General features: G+C 69.1%; 4 protein-coding genes across 4 annotated transcripts in view; 1 reads left to right on the forward strand and 3 right to left on the reverse strand.

Moving 5' to 3' along the window:
- APBB1 (amyloid beta precursor protein binding family B member 1) overlaps positions 1 to 6,607 on the forward strand; it is a 7,681-nt gene extending 1,074 nt beyond the window's left edge. Inside the window, 16 exon segments of the mRNA XM_042018960.1 lie at positions 139 to 799; positions 1,249 to 1,427; positions 1,715 to 1,771; positions 1,847 to 1,947; positions 2,330 to 2,366; positions 2,812 to 2,912; positions 2,914 to 2,950; positions 3,076 to 3,200; positions 3,739 to 3,744; positions 3,851 to 3,965; positions 4,592 to 4,645; positions 4,647 to 4,677; positions 5,186 to 5,269; positions 5,388 to 5,509; positions 5,964 to 6,140; positions 6,209 to 6,607. Coding sequence (XP_041874894.1) covers positions 274 to 799; positions 1,249 to 1,427; positions 1,715 to 1,771; positions 1,847 to 1,947; positions 2,330 to 2,366; positions 2,812 to 2,912; positions 2,914 to 2,950; positions 3,076 to 3,200; positions 3,739 to 3,744; positions 3,851 to 3,965; positions 4,592 to 4,645; positions 4,647 to 4,677; positions 5,186 to 5,269; positions 5,388 to 5,509; positions 5,964 to 6,140; positions 6,209 to 6,376 — 1,920 coding nt within the window. The 5' untranslated portion in view covers positions 139 to 273 and the 3' untranslated portion in view covers positions 6,377 to 6,607.
- A 123-nt stretch (positions 6,608 to 6,730) lies between these two features.
- Positions 6,731 to 11,125, reverse strand: SMPD1 (sphingomyelin phosphodiesterase 1). Its single transcript, XM_042019092.1, is given in 8 exon segments — positions 6,731 to 7,572; positions 7,574 to 7,677; positions 7,754 to 7,899; positions 8,361 to 8,437; positions 8,517 to 8,688; positions 9,226 to 9,389; positions 9,391 to 10,026; positions 10,847 to 11,125. Coding segments are annotated over 8 exon segments (1,857 nt in total). The 5' UTR covers positions 11,093 to 11,125; the 3' UTR covers positions 6,731 to 7,260.
- Positions 11,126 to 11,556: 431 nt separating this feature from the next.
- CCKBR (cholecystokinin B receptor) lies at positions 11,557 to 15,087 on the reverse strand. The gene is made up of 5 exons (XM_042019227.1): positions 14,838 to 15,087; positions 13,561 to 13,812; positions 13,072 to 13,327; positions 12,874 to 13,001; positions 11,557 to 12,598 (listed from the first exon to the last, which is right to left on the reverse strand). The coding sequence occupies exons 1-5, from the start codon at positions 14,986 to 14,988 to the stop codon at positions 12,081 to 12,083; spliced, it is 1,305 nt and encodes a 434-aa protein (XP_041875161.1). The 5' UTR covers positions 14,989 to 15,087; the 3' UTR covers positions 11,557 to 12,080.
- Positions 15,088 to 15,330: 243 nt separating this feature from the next.
- CNGA4 (cyclic nucleotide gated channel subunit alpha 4) overlaps positions 15,331 to 18,201 on the reverse strand; it is a 5,724-nt gene continuing 2,853 nt past the window's right edge. Inside the window, exons 4-6 of the mRNA XM_042051495.1 lie at positions 16,650 to 17,642; positions 16,105 to 16,582; positions 15,331 to 15,505 (exon numbers count right to left, since the gene is read on the reverse strand). Of these exons, the coding sequence (XP_041907429.1) occupies positions 15,331 to 15,505; positions 16,105 to 16,582; positions 16,650 to 17,642 (1,646 nt within the window). The remainder of the gene's footprint in view (positions 15,506 to 16,104; positions 16,583 to 16,649; positions 17,643 to 18,201) is intronic.

The following is an 18,201-nucleotide window of genomic DNA, read 5'->3' on the forward strand; positions in this document are numbered from 1 at the left end:
GGGGGGGGGATGCTGGTGCTGCGGAACGCTCCCCGGGTCCGTGACAGGGCTGTGAGGGGATGCCGAGTCCTTGGGAGGACCCAGGGCCGTGGAGCGTCCGTGGCCGGGGGTCCCCGCGCTACCCCCCGCTCCCCGCAGGCCCGATGGACGCGGAGCCGCCCCGGGGGCTGTAGGACCCCCTCGCCCTCCCACCCCAGCAGCGGCAGCTGCGGCCGGGCCGGGCCGGGGGTCCCGCCGTGCCGGGGGTCCCGCCCGTCCCCGTGTCCTCGCGCCATGTCGGGGGCCCTGAGCAAGCGCAGCGACCTCGCCAACGACAACCGGTGCCCGGGGCTGAGCCTGGGGCTGGGAGCGCCCCCCGACCCCCGCACCGGCCCCGGGGGGGCCCCGGCCGAGGAGCTGCCCGGCGCCGGGTGGGCGAAGGCCGGGCAGGACCAGAACCGCAACGAGCTCGAGCCGGGGCCAGGGCCGGGGCGGTCCCCCGGGGCTCACGGGGGGTCCCCCGGAGCGCTCGAGCCGGGGGTCCAGGCCCGCAATGCCCGGAACGCCGCCCGAGACCCACGGGCCTTGCTGATCCGCGCCTCGGAGGAGGAGGAGGATGATGAAGATGAGGAGGAGGACGAGGAGGAGGAGGACGGGGCCGGGGTCTCTCCACCGGCTCTGGGCACGGAGCGGGGCCTGCGGGAGCCCCCGGGGCGCAGCGCCAGCCGCCTCTTCGGGGGGCCCGGCCCCGGCAGCGACGAGGACTCGAGCTGGGCCACGCTGAGCCAGGGCAGCCCCGGCAGCTCCCCCGATGAGCCAGGTGGGCACGCGACCCGTGGAGCCCCAGTGACTTATGGCTGCCCTATGGAGCCCCACGGTGACCTCTCACTGCCCCACAGCTGCCGCATGGAGGCTTCTGACAATCTCTGGCTGCCCCACAAGTGCCCCACAGAGCCCCATGGCTGCCCCCACCTGCTCCTTCCTGTCATGCCCCCTTGCTCCTATCAGCTTCACATCTCCCCTAGTCCTTGGCTGTGTACCCACCGCTACACTCCCAGCCCCACTGGGTGCCACTCCTGGCCCCTGGTCCCCCAGCCCCCTGGGCACTGTTCTGTGTCCCCAGGCCCCGTTGGTTCCACGGCCCCCTCTTTGCTCCCTTGTCCCTGTGCAGCCCTCCTGGGGCATCCCTGTGTCTCTGGGCAAGGGGGCTGTGTGGGGCTGTGTGTGGGGTCGGGGCTGACCCCCTCTTACCCCCCCCATGCCCTGCAGAGTCGCTGTGGCCGTGCGGCGCGGGAGCACATGGGGACCTGCCCCCCGGGTGGCTGCGGGTGCAGGACACCTCGGGCACCTACTACTGGCATGTCCCCACTGGTACCACTCAGTGGGAGCCCCCCGGTGGGCCCCATGAGACCCCTTCTGATGGCAGCACCCCCACCGAGGGGCCCACCGTGAGTCGGGACTGAGAGGGCTGGCGTTGGGCTGGGAGGTGGCTGTGCAGCCATGCTGGGGCCAGCAGGGGGTGGCTATAGGGCATGGGGTGACCAGGATATGATGGTGGGGTGGTTGTGGGGGGTGCAGGGCACCCGTGGTATGGGCGTGGGATGCTCTTGGGGTTACCGTGGGGCTCCCATAGTGTGCTGCGGGGTGACTGGGGGGCAGCCATGGGGCACCTGTGGGGTGATGGGGGGCCTGCAGGGGGCTGCCCTGTGAAGCACCCTGACCCAGCCCCCTGCAGCTGTCCTGGACGAGCTTTGCCCCAGCTGAGACCTTCAATGATGGGGACTTGTGGAAGGTGAGAGGGGGTAGTGGATGGGAAAGGGTGGGGGGTCAGTGCCCCTCCAGCCCCACAGAGCCCCCTTGCCCCTAGGACCCCACGGCAGAGGAGGAGGAGGAGGAGGAGGAAGATGAGGAGCCAGGAGTGTCGGACCTGGAGATGCTGTCACCAGGCCCAGGATCACCAGGAGAGGGGTGCGGGGGCAGGGCACAGGGGCTGGGGGGACACACGGGAAATGTGGGGCATGGGCAGGGCTGTGCCTGGGCCTTGTCGGGAGGTGGGACCCTGGGTGACAAGCAACAGAATGGGGAGAGGTGTCTGGTGTGAAGTGGGAGCAGGGGGGGCAGGGACCCAGGTGTGGGGCAGGGAAATGGGGTCTTGGGACAGGGGTTGGACTTGGATCCCAGGATCTTAAGGCAGGGGTTCAGGGGGGAAAGTCCAAGGTACTCAGGGTGCAGTGACTCAGGTGTGGGATGCAGGGAATCCCAGAGGGGTCTCAGGGACAGGCATTGGGGGTGGGGAGGCCCCAGGGTCTCAGGGTGCAGTCACTGAGCCCCCCCACCCTTCCCCTTGCAGCATGGCCCTGGGTGAGGAGGATACGCTGGACTCCAAGGTAGGGCTGGTCTCTCCTGACCCTCCCAACCCATGGGGCCCCTTCCCCACCCCGCTGCGGTCTGGTCTACTGCTGGGGGGCTGAGGTATCCAACCCAGGGGTGCCCCAGGATGTCACCTGCATGGGAGGAGCCTCGCCCCACTGTGGGGTCTGCCCTGCCCCGAGGGCCCAGGGCCGTACAGATTGGGGCAGTGAGGGGTTGGGTTACTGCTGGGGAGCTGAGGCTGCCCCACACTGTCCCTGCCCCCTTGCCCCTCACCATCTCTGCCCCATAGCCCATGCCCCACACCACCCCTGCTTCATGGTCCATGCCTTTCCTGCCCCATGTCACTCCCTTCTCCACTGCCCCCCCACCCCATGCCATCCTTGCCCCACACTGCCCCCACCCCACAGCTCCTGCCCCACACATCCTCCACTGACTCCCGTTTTTCCCCCTCGCCCCCAGGGCCTCCCGGTGCGCTCTCTGGGCTGGGTGCAGCTGCGGGAGGAGGAGCTGGGTCCTGGCCGCAGCAGCAGTGCTGTCAGCGCCTGCATCCGGCAGCTCTCAGGGCCTCGCGATGGCCCCCCCCGGCAGCTGGGGGGAGGTGAGTGACCCCGGCGCCCCCCGTGCCCCCCCACATCCATCCCACACCCTCTCCGCTGCCCCTCTCTGCTGCCCCCCCCCCGGCATCTGTGGGAGCGGAGTATCCTGACCCTCCTGTGCCCCCAGGCACGGGCGCTGCTGCTGCTCGAGGGCCGCACGCTGAAGCTCGTGGACCCCCAGGACCGGGCACTGCTGCACGCGCAGCCCGTGGGCAGCATCCGCGTGTGGGGTGTGGGGCGGCACGGCAGCAGGTGGGGGGCACGTGTGGGGCTGGGAAGCACAGGGGTGCCCACGCGTGGAGCTTGAAGTGGCACTGGGGTCTGGTGTGGGGGGGCATGGGGTTCTGGTGTCTGCAGGGGACTCAGTACATATGGGGCTGGGGGTCCTGTGTGTGCAGGGTGCAGGGATGGAGGGAATCTGGGTTTGTGGGAACCCACATGGTGTGGGGTGGGGGCTCTGGAATCCCATGTATGTGGGGCTGGGTATGGGAGCATCCGGGTGTAGAGGGGAGCACGGGGCTGGGATTCCCACATGGGTGAGGTGTGGGGCTGCGGGGTCACGTGCACAGGGCTGGGGGGGTCCCACATGTGGATGTGGTCCCATCGGTTGAGCAGGTGGGGGCCACAGGGTCCCAACACTGAGCCCCCCCCAGCAGAGGAGAGTGTGGGCTGGGATCAGACCTGCCCCCAGGGTGCTGTGGGGTGGGTCCTGGGGCTGGGGAGAAGGGGGTCTGTGCCCCCCCATCACCCCCTAACCCTGCTCTGTCCCGCTGTGCTGCCGGGGACACAGGGAGAGGTATGGCCCCAACCTGCCCCCAGATGCCCAGTGCCCCCAGTCCCGGCTCGGACTGGGTGGGGAGGGAACCGGGGGATCCTGAGCGTACCCCCCTGCTCCCCCCTAGGGACTTTGCATACGTGGCCCGGGACCCCTTGACGCAGGTGCTGAAGTGCCACGTGTTCCGCTGCGAGGGGCCAGCCAGTGCCATCGCTGCTGGACTGCACCGGGTCTGTGGACAGGTGAGACCCCCCAGACCTCCCCAGGACCCCCTCAAGCCACCCTCTGGCCTGCACCATGTCTGTGCCCAAGTGAGACCCCCCCTCTGGCCTGCACTGGATCTGCGTCCAGGTAAAACCCTCCCAATCCCTGCCGGGTTTCTCCCCAAACCATCACTTTGGCCTGTGCTGCATCTGTGCCTAGATGAGACCCCCCAAAAGCCCCTGAGAACCCCCCTCCTGGCCTGCACCCTGTCTGCGCCCAGGTGAGACACCCCCCAAGACCCCCTGGGCCCAGGAAACCCACCCCAAATTCCCCTTCCTTGGTCTGCACCACATCTGTGCTCAGGTGAGACCCCCAAAAACCTGCCGGGACTTGCCCTAGCCTGCGCCACATCTGCACACAGGTGAGACCTGCAGGCCCCTCCAGCCAGCCCCCAGGCCTGTTCCCGGGTGAGCCCCTTCCCACCCCAGTGTCCCCACAGACCTGCTGCAGGGTGCTGCGAGTCCCTGCGGGTGTCCATGGTGTGACATCCAGGAGGGCTGGGGGTGCCCCTTGTGTGACATTGGGGGACTGTGGGTCACCGCGGGGGTCCCTGGAGGTCACTGTGGTGGGACATCTGTGAGGGCCGTATCCCCTTGTCCCCCAGCTGACGGCGGAGCGGCGAAGCGCCCGGGCAGCAGGCAATGGCCTGGGGACAGACCCCCCCCCGGCTGGGGGACCCTCCCCTGCAGGGTATGGGGGTTAGGGGGTGCCTGTGAGGGAATTGGGGTGGCTCTGGGGAGGCGTCTGAAGGGTACCCTGGAGGGGATTGGGAGTCTGGGAGTGACTAGGAAGGACTGGGGGACTGCAGGGATGGGGCCGGTGTGTCTGGAGGTTGCATTCGCTGGGGTGGGGCAGCTGGAAGAGAAGGTGGCTTTTGGGGAGGTTTGGGGGGGGTCTGATGATGTCCCCCACCACAGTAGGGCTCCTGGCCCCTAAGAGCAAGGCAGTGCAACTGGGGGGTGTTGGGAGTTCTGGGGATGCTCTGGGGGAGTGTTGGGGTGCTCTGGGGGGGAGTCTTGAAGGGCTCTGGGGAGGTCTGCCATGTCCCCCCCACACTGGAGTGCTCAGTGTCCAAAAGCTCTTAGAGGGGTTGGGTGCTGGGTGAGCACTGAGGGGTGGGGAGGGGTTCTGGGGGGATGCTGGGGCTCTGGGGTGTTTTGGGGGGCTCTGGGGGTGTCTGACAGCGCCTCCCCCACAGTGGAGTTCCCAGCCCCCAAGAGTGAGGTGGTTCAGCGCTTCCCCGTGTGTTACCTGGGCTGTGTCCCCGTTGCCAAGCCAGTGGGTGAGTGGGGGACTCGGGAAGGGGGAGGGTGTCTCAGGGGGGCTCCTCTAGCCCATATGGGGCAGCTGTGAGGAAAGGGCACCCCCGGGGCTGCCCTGACCCTCCCTGTGCCCCTCAGGCATGGATGTGATCAATGCGGCACTGGAGGCGGCGCTGGCCCCTGGCTCGGGGGAGCCCCCTGCACCCACCCCCGTGGTGGTCAGTGTGGCCCCTGCCACCCTCACCATTGCTCACCGCCAGGTGTGTGCCCTCCTCGGACCCCCCCTGTCCTGGGACCCCCACCCACGCCTGCCCTCACCATCACCCACCACCGGGTGCATCCCCCACCTGGGACCATCACCCTGGCCTAGGGGAGCTGTGGTGACCCCCACCTGCACTGGTGACCCCCTCCTGTTCTGGGGTCTCAGTGACCCTGTCACGTGCCAGAGGGGCTGTAGAGACCCCTCCTTGTACCAAGGAGCCACGATGGCTCCCTCCATCGTGTCCCCATCCCAGCACATCCCAGGGGGCCTTGGGGGATCCCCTCCCACCCTGGGGGGCTGTGCTGAACCCTCCCAGCACAGCAACCACCCCACTCCTCCTGGCGGGCGCCTTAGGCACCCATGTGCCCTGCTGACCCTATCCCCATCCTGGGGGTGCCTCGATGACCCCCTGCCCACCCTGGGGTGCCCCAGTGACCCCCCTGCTCCCCCAGACGGAGGCGGTGCTGTGCGAGTGCCGCGTGCGGTTCCTGTCCTTCATGGGTGTGGGGCGCGATGTACGCGCCTTCGCCTTCATCATGGCCAGCGCTCCCGGCACCTTCCGCTGCCACATGGTGTGGTGTGAGCCCAACGCCGCGGGACTCAGCGAGGCGCTGCAGGCTGCCTGCGTGGTGAGTGGGACCCCTGAGCCCCCCCCAGGGCTCCCCCTGCCCCCCGCTGACCCCCTCCCTCCCCACAGCTCCGCTACCAGAAGTGCCTGGATGCGCGGCCCCAGGCCTCCAGCTCCTGCCTGCCGGCGCCCCCGGCGGACTCAGTGGCACGGCGGGTGGGCTCCTCTGTGCGCCGGGGGGTGCAGACCCTCCTGGGGACCCTCAAACCGCGGCGGGGAGGGGCACAGACCCCGTGAGTGGGGCAAGGGCATGGGGGGTATGCAGCTGGGCAAAGCAGCGTGAGGGGGCAGGACCACTGACCCAACGCTCCAGGGCACACAGTTACCCAGGGTGTTGGGTTGGGGGTCGTGCCCCCACCACTGCCCCCATGGTGGGTCATGCCCCCCCCAAGGTCCCCAATGCATGTGGCGTAACGAGGGTCTGTGTTGTACTAAATCATTAATTAATAAACCCATTCCACCAGCCCAGCTTGGCTCTGCATTTGGCCTCTTACAAGGAGGAGCTGCAAGGGGAGGGATGGTGAGGGCACTGTGTCCAGTTTGGGTCTTCCTAGGGTGTTGCAGGGTGAACATGAGGGTGAAGAGGGGCAGTGGGGTCCATCCACACCTTTATTAGGGGGGGGTGACGGGAGTACAGGGACTATGGCCTGATCCCAATTGTGATCCCAGTGGGTGAGAATTAGGAGAAGGAGGTGGGGTGGTGGGGTCCCATCATCCCTGATTTGGGTCTCCCTAAGCTGCGGACTGAGAATTGCGGTGAGGAGGATGAAGGACAGTGGGGTCTATCACACCTGTACTGGGGGGTGATGGGAGCATGAGGACTACGTGCTGATCCTGATCCCAGTTCCAGTCCTGGTGGGTGAGGATAAGGAGGGGTGGTGGGGTCCATTGTGCCTTTATTGTGTAACTGGCGGGACGTGGGGACCACGCGCCAATCCTGACCTCGCTCCCAGTGACCTTGTGCGGATCCCGTTCCCAGCCCCGCTCCCGGTGTGACCGTGTGCTGACTGCAATCCCGCTCGCTGCGTAACCGTGTCCCAGCCCTGCTTCCAGGGAGACCACGCGCTGACTCTGCTCCTGGTGTGGCCACGTCCCAGCCCCTGCTCCTGCCGGCCCCTGGGTCAGCACAGCCGCTGCTGGTGCCAGAGCTCCTGGATGCGTGGGAAGGGCAGCGCAGGGCGCAGGGGCCGGCACAGTGCGGGGTCGGCGGCGCGGCCGGTGCGCAGGGCGCAGAGCAGGGCGGCCTTGCAGGGGCTCCCGCAGGGCTCGTGGGGCGGGTGCCCCTTGTGCAGGTGGAACCAGAACCGCTGGAAGAGCTGCTCGTCGTCCTGCATCCGCCGCACCAGCAGGTCCCAGTCAGCCGGGAAGGCCGTGGGCAGCCCGTAGGCCTCACGTGCGCTGTAGAGCCGCTGCCAGGGCGGGGGAGTCCCTGGGGGGGGCCGCGTTGGCCTCCGTCAGGTTTAGGATGAAGGTCTCGTGGTCCAGGACTGCGTGGGAGCTCCCAGGGTAGGAACCGGCCACCTCATACACACGGTACCCTGCGGCGGGAGGGACAGTCAGTGCCGGCGGGATTGGGGTGGCTTGGGGGGACACATGGGGCGGTCTGGGGCGCACCGGGATTGAGGTTGATGTAGGTGGTGACGCTTGGTGCAACGAAGGCAACGGAGACGGGACGTGACAGCGTCTCCTCATCGTAGAACAACTCAAACTCATCCAGGTGCGTGTGCCCGAAGAACTGGGCAGCGATGGTGCCCTCGAACCTGCCACGGTGGGGTGAGTGGGGGGTGGCATCCCGACCTCCAGACCCCCACCCTGGAACCCCAACCCAAGCCTGGCCCTGGGGCTCTGGTACGTAGGGTGGTGGTCCAGGATATGTGGGGTGGGGGTCTGGCACATGGGATGGCACATGAAGGGAGAGTCCAGGGCGCAGGGTGGAGGTCTGTGTAGGGGTCCAGCATATGGGGCAGGGACCTGTTGTATAGGGCAGGGGTACCATGTGTCGGTGGGAGTTCAGGGTGTGGAGCTGGGCTCTGGCTTGTGGGGTGGGGGGTCTGGTGTGGGGGTCAAGGACGCATGGACAGGGGTCTAGTGTGCAGGGCAGGGGTCCAGCACATGGGATTGGAGTCCAGGGCACAGTGTGGGGGTCTGGCATGTGGGGTGGGGCACACGGTCAGGGGTCTGGCACATGGTGTGGGGTCTGGGCCAGGAGTCAGGCACTGACCTGTTGACGATGCGGTAGTAGTTCCAGCTCCAGCTGCGCAGACAGTGGGCCGGGGGGATGTGCCCGATGATGTGCACCTGTGGGCAGGGAGCCAGGGCTGGGGCTTTGCCTGGGGCCCACCGGAACCCCCCATGTCCCCCCAGAATCCCCCCCCACCTTCTCCCCATCATGCTCAGCATCTGCAAGGACCCCCATGAGCCACTGGAGCTGCCCTGCAGGGTCAGTGGCGTTGATGAGGAGCCAGAAGTTGGCCTGGGAGCAGAAGTTCATGTTGAGGGAGACAAGGCGCAGCCCAGGCCAGATCTGTGCCGTGTAGAACCCGCCGGCCCTGCGTGGAAAAGGGGGGTCAGTGCTGTGTCCTCTGATCCACAACCCTGCACCCATCCTATGGACCCCCAGCTCTCTGCCACCCACGCTGCCCACCTGCCTACAGCCCCCAGCCTGGAGCCCCTGTGCCCCCACCAGCCATGACCCCCCCCTCCTTGCACCTCTCCCCGCCCATGAAGCTGAGACATCTGCACCTAGCCTGGTACCCCCACTGCCCCTCCAGCATAGAGACCCCTCTGTGTCCTGCCAGTCCCAAGCACCCAGCAGCCCAGAGTCCCCAGCTCTGAGCCGCCAATCCATGCTACCCCAACTCCCCTACTCCAGAACACCCGACAGCCCAGAGCTACCCAGCGCGGAGCCTCCCAGCCCTGTGCCCCCTGATCCTTGGTACCCTAAATGCCACAGACTCTGGCCCCCAATAGCCCACAACCCCCATCTCTGTGCCCTCCTACCCCTGCAATCCATGAACTCCCCACGCCTGGACCCTCAATAGCCTGGAATCCTCCACCCTCTCCCCCCGACCACGCCCCGTGCCCACCGCAGGGTGTGCAGGGCGGCGGGGGGCAGCCAGTGCTGCCAGGCCTCGGCCATGGCGTCGTAGAGCCACGCGGCCGACTGGTTCCCGCGCACGTAGGGCGGGGGGAAGGCGTTCACCGGGGTGGCCTCGTGGTTGCCCACGGCTGGGAAGACGCGCAGCCCCCCCCAGGCGGGCGCGCAGCAGGGCCGTCACGGTGCGCAGTGCCCGCAGCTGGTCCCCGCGGCTCTGCTGCCACACGTTGTGCGCAGGGATGTCCCCAGTCCAGTACGCTGCCGCGAAGCCGCTGGTGCCGTTACCGCTGTCGTTACCGGTGCGACCGGTGGTGTTGGGGAGCTGGGCCAGCAGCGCGTCGATGGTGTGCAGGGGAAGGTCACACTTGCTGTAGGTGCCCCAGAACCCCGCCGTTCCCGGCCCGTCGCGGGGGGCCCCGCGGCAGCACAGTGGGTCGGGGCAGGCAGCGGCACTGCCCGGCACGTACTGCCGGTCCCAGTGCAGGTCGGTGAGGAAGAGGATGCGGGCGGTGGGCGCTCCAGGCGGTGGCGGCGCGGGGGGCCGCACCGGTGGCTTGGGGGTGGCGGGCAGGGACAGGTTCCAGGCGCCCAGGATGTCCCAGTGGCCACAGCGGGGGCCCAGCAGGAGCCCGCAGGCCTCGGGCGGGCGCAGCACGGAGCGCGCCCAGGCCGCCACCACATCGCCCTGGAACAGCTGCACGGCCTGGCGGCACACGGGTGGCCGCGCCAACCGCAGCTCCTGGCACAGCCGCGACGCCACGCGCCCCACGCGTGCCACATTCGGCTCCAGCTGCAGGGGGATGGACATTCGGGATGGCCCCAGCACCCCACACCCCTTGCTGTCCTCGCTGCCCTGCACCCCCAGCTCCCCAGGACAGACCCCACACACTGAACTCCAGCTGCTGTCACCGGCCTGTGCCCGTCAGCACCCCCGGGATGGGCACGGCACCCCAGCTGCCACCTCTGGGCCGCGCCCACCAGCTCCCCGGCATGGACCCCACACCCCGACCGCTGGCTGCTGTCACTGTCCCACACCCGCCGGCCACCCCGGCCCACTCAGCTGGATATCCCGAGGCCAGAAGGGACCCACACGGTTCCCCAGCCCCTCTGTTCCCCCAGCCCGGTTCCCTCCTCCCTCCCTTCCCTTGCCGGCCCCGTCCTCTGAGAAGGATTCACCGACCCCTCCCAGCCTGTCCACGCCCCCGCTCCTGTTCCTGTTCCTGTCCCAGCCCGTCCCCGCTCCCCCAAGCGAAGCCACTGGCATGACCCGGCCCGTCCCTGCCTCCGTTCCCGTCCCTCTTTCAGCCGTCCCAGCCTGTCATTCTCCCCGTCCCCGCCCGTCCCTGTCCCCATTCCCAGCCTGGTCTCGTGTCTGTCACAAGCCCCGACCTGCCCCAGCCGGTCCCGTCACGAGGTACTGGCCCGGCCTGTCTCTGTCCCGTCTCTGTCCCGTCCCGTCCCCTCTGTCCCCGCTCCTGTCCCAGCCCTGTCGCCTCCGCTCCCCTCGTCCCGGTGTTCCGGTGTCCACCCATCCCCGTGCCTCGCCCGCTGTTTCGGTGTCGCCCCGGTGCCCCCCGTGTCCCGGTGCTCCCCGATGACCCCGTGCCCACCTGCAGCGCCAGGTCCAGCGCCCCGAAGAGCAGCCGGCAGGCCGGGCACGACAAGTTCCGCCAGCCCCAGCGCGGCGCCGCCGCCACCAGCTGCTCCCCGGGGCCGAGCGGCGACCCCGCCGACACCGGCAGCGACAGCAGCGACAGCGCAGCCAGGGCCAGCGACAGAGCAGCCAGGGCCAGCGACAGCAATCGCCACGGTGACGGCGCCATCAGCCCCGGCGGGGCCCGAGCCCCGGCGGCCATGGCCGAGGGAAGGGGGCGGGGCGGGGGCGGGGCCCGAGCGCCGCCGGTCGCGGCCGGGCGGGGGCGGGGCCTGGCGCGGGGGGCGTGGCCGCGAGAGAGGCGTGACCAATACCCGCGGAGAGGAGCGGGGAGGGGGCGTGGCCACCCGGGGCGGGGAGCCGTATGCAAATGAAGGAGCCGGCCGGCGTGGCGCGCGGGGGCCGATGGGAATCGGAGTCCTGGGGACGGCGGTGGTCCCGGGGGTCCTCCTGGCCTGCGGTCACGGCCCCGCTGCGGCGATGGGTGCACCGGACCCGGGAGTCCCACCCCCCCAGCTACCGCCGCCGCCGGGCTCAGGAGTTCCCTCAGCGGAGGGTCCCATCCCGCCGCCCCCCGAGCCTTGAGCGGTGCCGACCCCACGTCCCGCCCGGAGCTGCCCCGCGGAGCCTCCGTGCCGGCTGGGCAGGAGCGGTGGGAGCAGCGGCGCAGGTGGGCACGGGGTCAGTTTATTGTGACTGTAGCCGGGGAGCAGCGCGGGGACAGCCCGGGCTGAGCTGGGGGTGCCTCGACCTCCCTCAGCCTCCGACCTGCCCAGCCCCAAGGTTCCTCCCGCCCAGCCCCTCGCCCCCACCCAGTCGGGGACTCGAAGGCACTGGGATGGAGCGCGGGATGGGGCGTAAGGGTGTCCCGGGAGGACGGGAGACTGGGGGTGCCCTGATCTGGGAGGCACCAGAGAGGGGCACGGGGGGTTCTGGCAGCACCCGGGGGAGCCAGGGCGGGGTTCATGCTCGGGGGGGTCCTGCTGGGGGTGTCCAGCTCAGGGGGACCCAGGCACTGGTGTTAGGGGACCTAAGGGGGTCTAGCTCAGGGGTCCCAGGCTGCTGAGGATAGTGTAGCTGAACTTGGAGAGCAAGGTTCTGGCCATGGGGGGCTCATGGGGGTCCAGCTCACGTGGGTGCCGGGCACTGGTGTTGGAGGGCTCAGGGGGTTCCAGCTCAGGGGCGCCGGCTCAGGGGGGTCCCAGGCTGCTGACAGTAGTGTAGCTGAACTTGGAGAGCGAGGCGCTGGCCATGGGGGGCTCGTCCTCGGGTGGGCGGCGGGGGCAGGCGCGGCGGCACCCCCAGCCCGCACAGGTGGCCCCAAAGGCCTTGCGGAAGCGGCGGTTCATGAAGCAGTAGATGAGGGGGTTGGCGCAGGCTGAGGTGTACGAGAGCAGGTGGATGAAGGCGATGGGGGTCCCCGAGAGTGCCCGCTGGGCTGCCCGCGGGGCAAAGGCACGCCAGGTGTTGGCGGCGAAGATGGGCAGCCAGCAGAGGAAGAACATGGCCACGATGACCACCAGCATGCGGATCACGCGCCGCTTGGCCGCCAGCTGGGCCCCCGAGCTGTTGATGCGTGCCCCGTCCTGCTGTGCAGCCGCCCCCAGCGCCCGCAGCTCCAGTGCTGCGCCCGGACGTGACAGCTGCAGGTAGCACCCGTCACCCTCATCACAGGCGGGCGCTGGGTCCCCCCCGATACCGTGCTGGGCTGTGGAGTGAGGAGGCATGGTCACGGCCATGGCACTGTAGGGACACGCTGCATCCCAACACCATGGGAGCATCCTCCAGGAGGGGTGGGATGGGGTGCAGGGGACATGGAAGTGGACATGGCACCATGGGGACATGCTGCACCCCAAGGCTACAAGGAGGTCTCCAGGAAAGGGGGGTGTCCCTGAGGAACCCACCACTGTGGGGAGCAGGGGTGAGGGCTCAGCCCTCCCTCTCCTCCTGGGGTGGGCACTCTGCCACGCCCCATCCCCTCACCTGCCACCTCCCTCTTGACGTCCAGCTCGAAGCGGATGCCACGGTAGAGCTCACGGGAGATGAGCCCGTATGCCACCGTCATCACCACGCCTGGGATGAAGAAGAGGACGAGGAGCAGCAGGACGTACCTGGGACAGGTGGCACCCGTCACTTGGCATCCCCTTACCCCTGCGTTCCCCTTCCCTCCCCGGGACTCACCAGACCTGCCGGACGCGCTCGCTGGGCCAGTGGTGTGTGCACTGTGCGGGGGGCGGGCGGGGGGCGGCGGGCCGCGTGGTGCTGTACACGGCGTAGGGCAGCATCAGCAGCGCTGCCAGGGCCCAGGTGCCGGCGATGACGCGGCAGGCGTGGGACCGTGTCTGCCAGGCGCGCGACTGCAGCGGGTTGCAGATGGCACTGTACCGCTCGATGGCAATGGCCACCAGGCTGAAGGTGGACACGGCCACCGAGACCCCTGCGGGAGGCAGGGGGTGTCAGTGGGCGTGGTGTGATGCTGCAGGCCCCCACCTCCTCCCGAAGCCCCCCAGCCTGTTCCATGTACCTGTGAGGTAGGGATAAGCCCCCTACATATGCACGCGGTAGGGATGAGCCCCCTCCCTGTGCCCCTGTGTACCACCAAGGTAGGGATGTGCTGTGTCCCCCCATACCCACGAGGTAGGGACAAGCCCCCACTGTGCCCCACCCTACCCATGAGGTAGGCGACAAGCTTGCAGACGACGTCGCCGAAGATGAAGGCGCCCATGAGGCCGGGCAGCAGGGTGAAGGGCATGCAGCACAGTGCCAGGAGCAGGTCACTCAGTGCCAGGGACAGCAGGAAGCAATTGGTGACGGTGCGCAGTCGCCGGTTCAGCGCCAGCACGGCCACTACCAGCGCATTGCCCCCGACGCTCAGCACGAAGATCAGCGCGTACAGCACCACGCGCACCGCCACGTCCAGCTCTGTGGGCAGCAGGGCACCGGCGCTGCATTGGGACCCTGGGTGCACCCCAGAGGCACCACGAGGGCACCCCAGAGGCACCCAGGTGGCCCCCTAGAGGCACTCTGAAAGCACTTCTGAGGGCACCATAGAGATCTCCCCCACGGCACCCCAAGGGTAGCCCGGTGGCACCCCAGAGACACTCTGAAGGCACCCCAAAGGCACCCCAGCACAGGCTCAGGCACCGGGACACCGGGGCTCCAGTATGACTGGCGTGGGTTCGCTGGGGACCCATCAGACGAGTGCATCGTTTCCCCCCCCGTCTGGCAGCCGCCGGGATTTGGGGTGAACCCCGTGCCCCCTGGCTCAGTTCTGTGAGGCTGGGGGACCCTCACCCAGGTGGGTGCCCCCCAGCACAATTCTGTGAGGCTGGGGAACCCTCATCTGGGTGAGTGCCCCCATCCTGCCCACCCTCCGCCTCGGTGCTGAGCCGCGGCTCCCCCCGGCAGCGCGGGGACCGGGGACGTGCAGCCCGGGAAGGGGAGTGACAAGCCGGACTAGGGGCTCCAGCCGGGCGGTGGGATGGGGTTAGCGGTCTTGGCTCTGGTGGTGGGGTGGGATGGGGGCGTCCCAGTCGAGGGTCCAGTTGGAGGTCCCGGCCCCGGCAGTGGGGCAGCGGTGCGGGGCGGGCGGTGTCTGTGTCCCTGTCGGAGTCCCCTCCGGCCTCCTGCTGCCGCCGGCACAGGGCGGCGTGCTCCCCCCGGGCGGCGCCGAGATCTGCACCGGGACCACTGGGCAGTGCCGGGGCCGCCGAGCCCCCGCCCGGGGCGCGGGGGTCGGGAACGATGGGTGCGATGAGGGGCACGGCGGGGGACGGGCCGGCATCGGTCAGGGACCGGGAGAACCGGAGCGCGGGGCGGCGGGCGCCGGGGTGGCACGGCGGGACGAAGCGGAGTGCTGGCGTGCCGGGGGGCGCAGGGCCGGGCACGGAGTGGGGATCCCCTCCCGGCTCCATCCCGCTCCTTCCCCCCCCCGCCCCCGCTCTCACCTCTGGGCGCCGGGGGCCCGCGGAGGCCCCTGCGGAGGAGGTCGCAGACCGAGCCGTTGGTCCCGGTGCCGGTGCCGGGTCCGTTCCCGGTGCCGTTCCCGGAGCGGCAGAGCATCTCCTGCAGCGACTCGTTGAGGGGCCGGGGGTCCATGGCGGGGACCCCCCACCTCCCCCCGCCCCTCCTCCGGCAGGAGGCACCGGGAAGGACCAGGCACCGGGAGGCTCCGGGAGGGACGAGGCTCCGATCTGCTCGGAGCCGCCGGTGGATAAGCGGGGGCGGCGCCCGGCGCGGGGCGGGCCGGGGGCGGGGGGCGGTGGCGGCGGCCGGGGGGGTGCTGGGGGCGCGGGGGAGGCGGGACCGGGGGGAGCCCGGGGCGGGGGGGACGGGCGGGGCCATGGAGAGTACCGGGAGCGGGGCTCGGGGAGTACCGGGCTGCGGCCGGAGTCCCGGGCAGGTCGGGGGGGCGTGGGGAGGCTCCAGGCCGGGAGCGCTCTAGCGGCAGCGGCTGCCGTCACCGCGGTGTCTGTCACCGCGTCCCTGCGGCTGACCCCGGGATGCCCCGGCGGGGCTGGGGGTCTCGAGCTGCTCCCGACTCCGCAACTCCATGACCCTGACCCGTCCCCATCCCGGCTCCTTCCCCGTCCCGGTCCCCGTCCCGCAGCAGCAGCTGTCGGTGTCACCCGACAACAGCTGTCGCTGCTGTCCCCCTCCAGGTGACCCCTCAGCACTGCGGAACTAGTCCCTCGGCATCCCCACCCCTCGTGGGACCCCGACCCTGGTGGGACCCTGAGCCTCGGAGAGATCCTGCACCCCTCTGGAGCTCTGTGACCCAGAGGGACCCTGTGGCCTGGGGAGAGCCTGTGCCCTTCTGGGACCGTATGTGCCACTGGGACCTCGTGCCCCAATCTGTGCCCTGGGGGGGGCCCTGTGCCCTGAGGGGACCCTGTACCCTGAGGGGACCCTGTACCATGGGGGTATCACATGCCTTGAGGGGAGCCTGTGCCCCCCTGGGACCATATGTGCCACTAGGACCTCGTGCCCCAATGTGACTCTGTGCCCTGAGGGGACCCTGCACCATGGGGGTATCGTGTGCCTTGGGGGGACCTTGCATGTTACTGGGACCCTGTGCTCTGTGGGGACCCTGTGCCCTGGAGTGGCCCTGCACCCCAGTGGGACCCCATCCTCCTGCAGGACCTGGTCCCTGAGCAGGACCCTGTGCCCTGGGCGCACCCTGCACCTTGAAGGGACCCTGTTTCCTGAGGGGACCTTGTGCCTTGGTTGAACCCTGTACCCTGGGGGGGGCCCTGTCCCCCAGTAGGGCCCTGTGTCCTGGCAGGCCGCTGCGGTGAGGCCGTTCCTGCTGCCCCATCTGTTCCTGCTGCTCTGTCCCGTCGCTGCTGCCGCAGGTGCAGCCACCCCTCGAGGCGCTGGATGCGCAGGGCCACGCGCAGGGCACTGGCCTCCAGCTGTGCCAGCAGTCGGGCTGCCCGTGTCTGGAGCCCCTCCAGGGCCACCTCCAGCCCCTGCAGCCGCCGCTCGGCCTCGGCCGCCACTGCTGCCACCTCAGCTCCAGTGTTGAGCTGGCCCATGCGCAGCAGCAGCTCCCGGCCCTTGGCCTCCATGGCAGCACGGGCACAAGGGAACTCAGCCAGCACCTCTGTCAGGTCCTCCTTGCCCAGGCAGAACAGGTCTGAGTACCCGATGCTCAGGATGTTGGCCGTGCGCCGGTTCCCTGCCATGTTGCCTGTGGGGCAGGGGGCCGTGAGCCCAAGGCGACCATGGGCGGCATCAGGGTGCAGTGTGGAGCTCACCCTTGATGTTGATGAGGCTGATCTCCCCAAAGTAGAGCCCCTCGCCCAGCACGGCCAGCTGCGTGACACCGTCCTCGGCCACCACAGCCAGGCGGCCCTCACGGATGAAGTACATCTCGCGGCCCACATCGCCACGCCGGCACACGAACTCGCCGGGGCTGAAGACCTGCGGGCGCAGGCGCAGCACCAGCTGCCGCAGCACGCTGTGCTCCCAGCCGCGGAACAGCCCCACGCGCCGCAGGGCTGCCAGGTGCACGCTGGCTGCCACCTCAGCCTGCAGGCCCTGCGGCAGGTGCTGCAGCACCTCCCGCTCCGCCGGCAGCTTGCGCTGTGCCCGCAGGTGCTGGTGCCAGCGCACCACGCGCCGCACCAGCCGCCTGCCCGCGCCCCGCGCCCGCAGGTACCGCCGCATCGGCCCCACGTCTGGGTAGAAGGCGGCGTCGGCTGCGCTGAGGTTGACGATGACGGCGCTGATGTTGCCGGTGATGGTGGCGAAGCCCAGCATGGCCAGGAGGAAGCCGGCGGTGACGAAGAGGAACTCCTCCTCGCGCTGCGGGGCTGGTGTGTCGCCCACCATGGCCAGGACCAGTGTGGAGAAGTAGAAGCTGTGCAGGTAGCGGCGCAGCAGTCGGGTGAAGCTGGGGCAGACCCAGGGGTCAATGCCCAGCCCCAGGTGTGCCGACAGTGCGAAGTAGAGGCAGCCATGCCAGTGGATGCCCAGCAGCAGGTACAGCATCAGCTTGGCCACACGGAACACGTTGGGCCATCCCGTGCGTGTCTCGCACCGGTCGAAGGCCTCGAAGAGCCGCGGCAGCCGTAGGCAGCGGTTGGCACGTGCTGCTGGCACCCCTGGGACCCTGGGGACCCGTGGGAGCAGACAGAGCAGCTCGGTGGGCAGCACAGCCATCACATCCCAGGGGAAGGTCCAGGAGCCCAGATAGCGTCGCCGCGTCCGGCTGACGTCCTGCACCAGGATCCCATCCTCTAGGAAACCTGAGTGGGCAGCCAGGGGAGCCATGGCACTACAGGGGGTTCAGGGTTTGAGGGGCAGGGGTTGCTCAGGACCTCCCTGCGATGGGAGGAGGCTCACAGTGGGGAAGAGGCACTGGTGTCTGTGTGTGTGCTCAACATGGGGCACAGGGGGGATGCAGGGGTCAGGAGCCCTGGATGGGCACCCTGGGGGATGTCACTGGTGGTTCCCTGGGCTGCCATGGGGCTAAGGGGGTCAGTGGTGGGTGCCAAGACTCAAAACCACCCACCCAGATGTTCTCTGTGTGGGGCTGGGTGATGGCTGTACCGGGTGGGAGTGCATGCGTGTGTGTCTCTGTGTGTGTATGCTTGTATGTACACGCCTGCATGTGTGTGTATGTGTGTGTGTGCACACCTGTGTGTCTCTGTATGTGTATGTACACACCTGTGTGTGTGTATGTACACACCTGCATGTCTGTGTGTGTGTGTGTCTGTGTGTATGCATGTATGTGCATGCCTGCCTGTGTGTGTATGTGTGTGTGTGTGTACACCTGTGTCTCTGTATGTGTATGTACACACCTGT

The sequence above is a fragment of the Corvus kubaryi genome, unplaced genomic scaffold (genome assembly GCF_017639235.1).
Source record: "Corvus kubaryi isolate FWS band 111438036 unplaced genomic scaffold, C.kubaryi_AGA036_p1.0 114, whole genome shotgun sequence".
NCBI classification, from domain to species: Eukaryota; Metazoa; Chordata; class Aves; order Passeriformes; family Corvidae; genus Corvus; species Corvus kubaryi.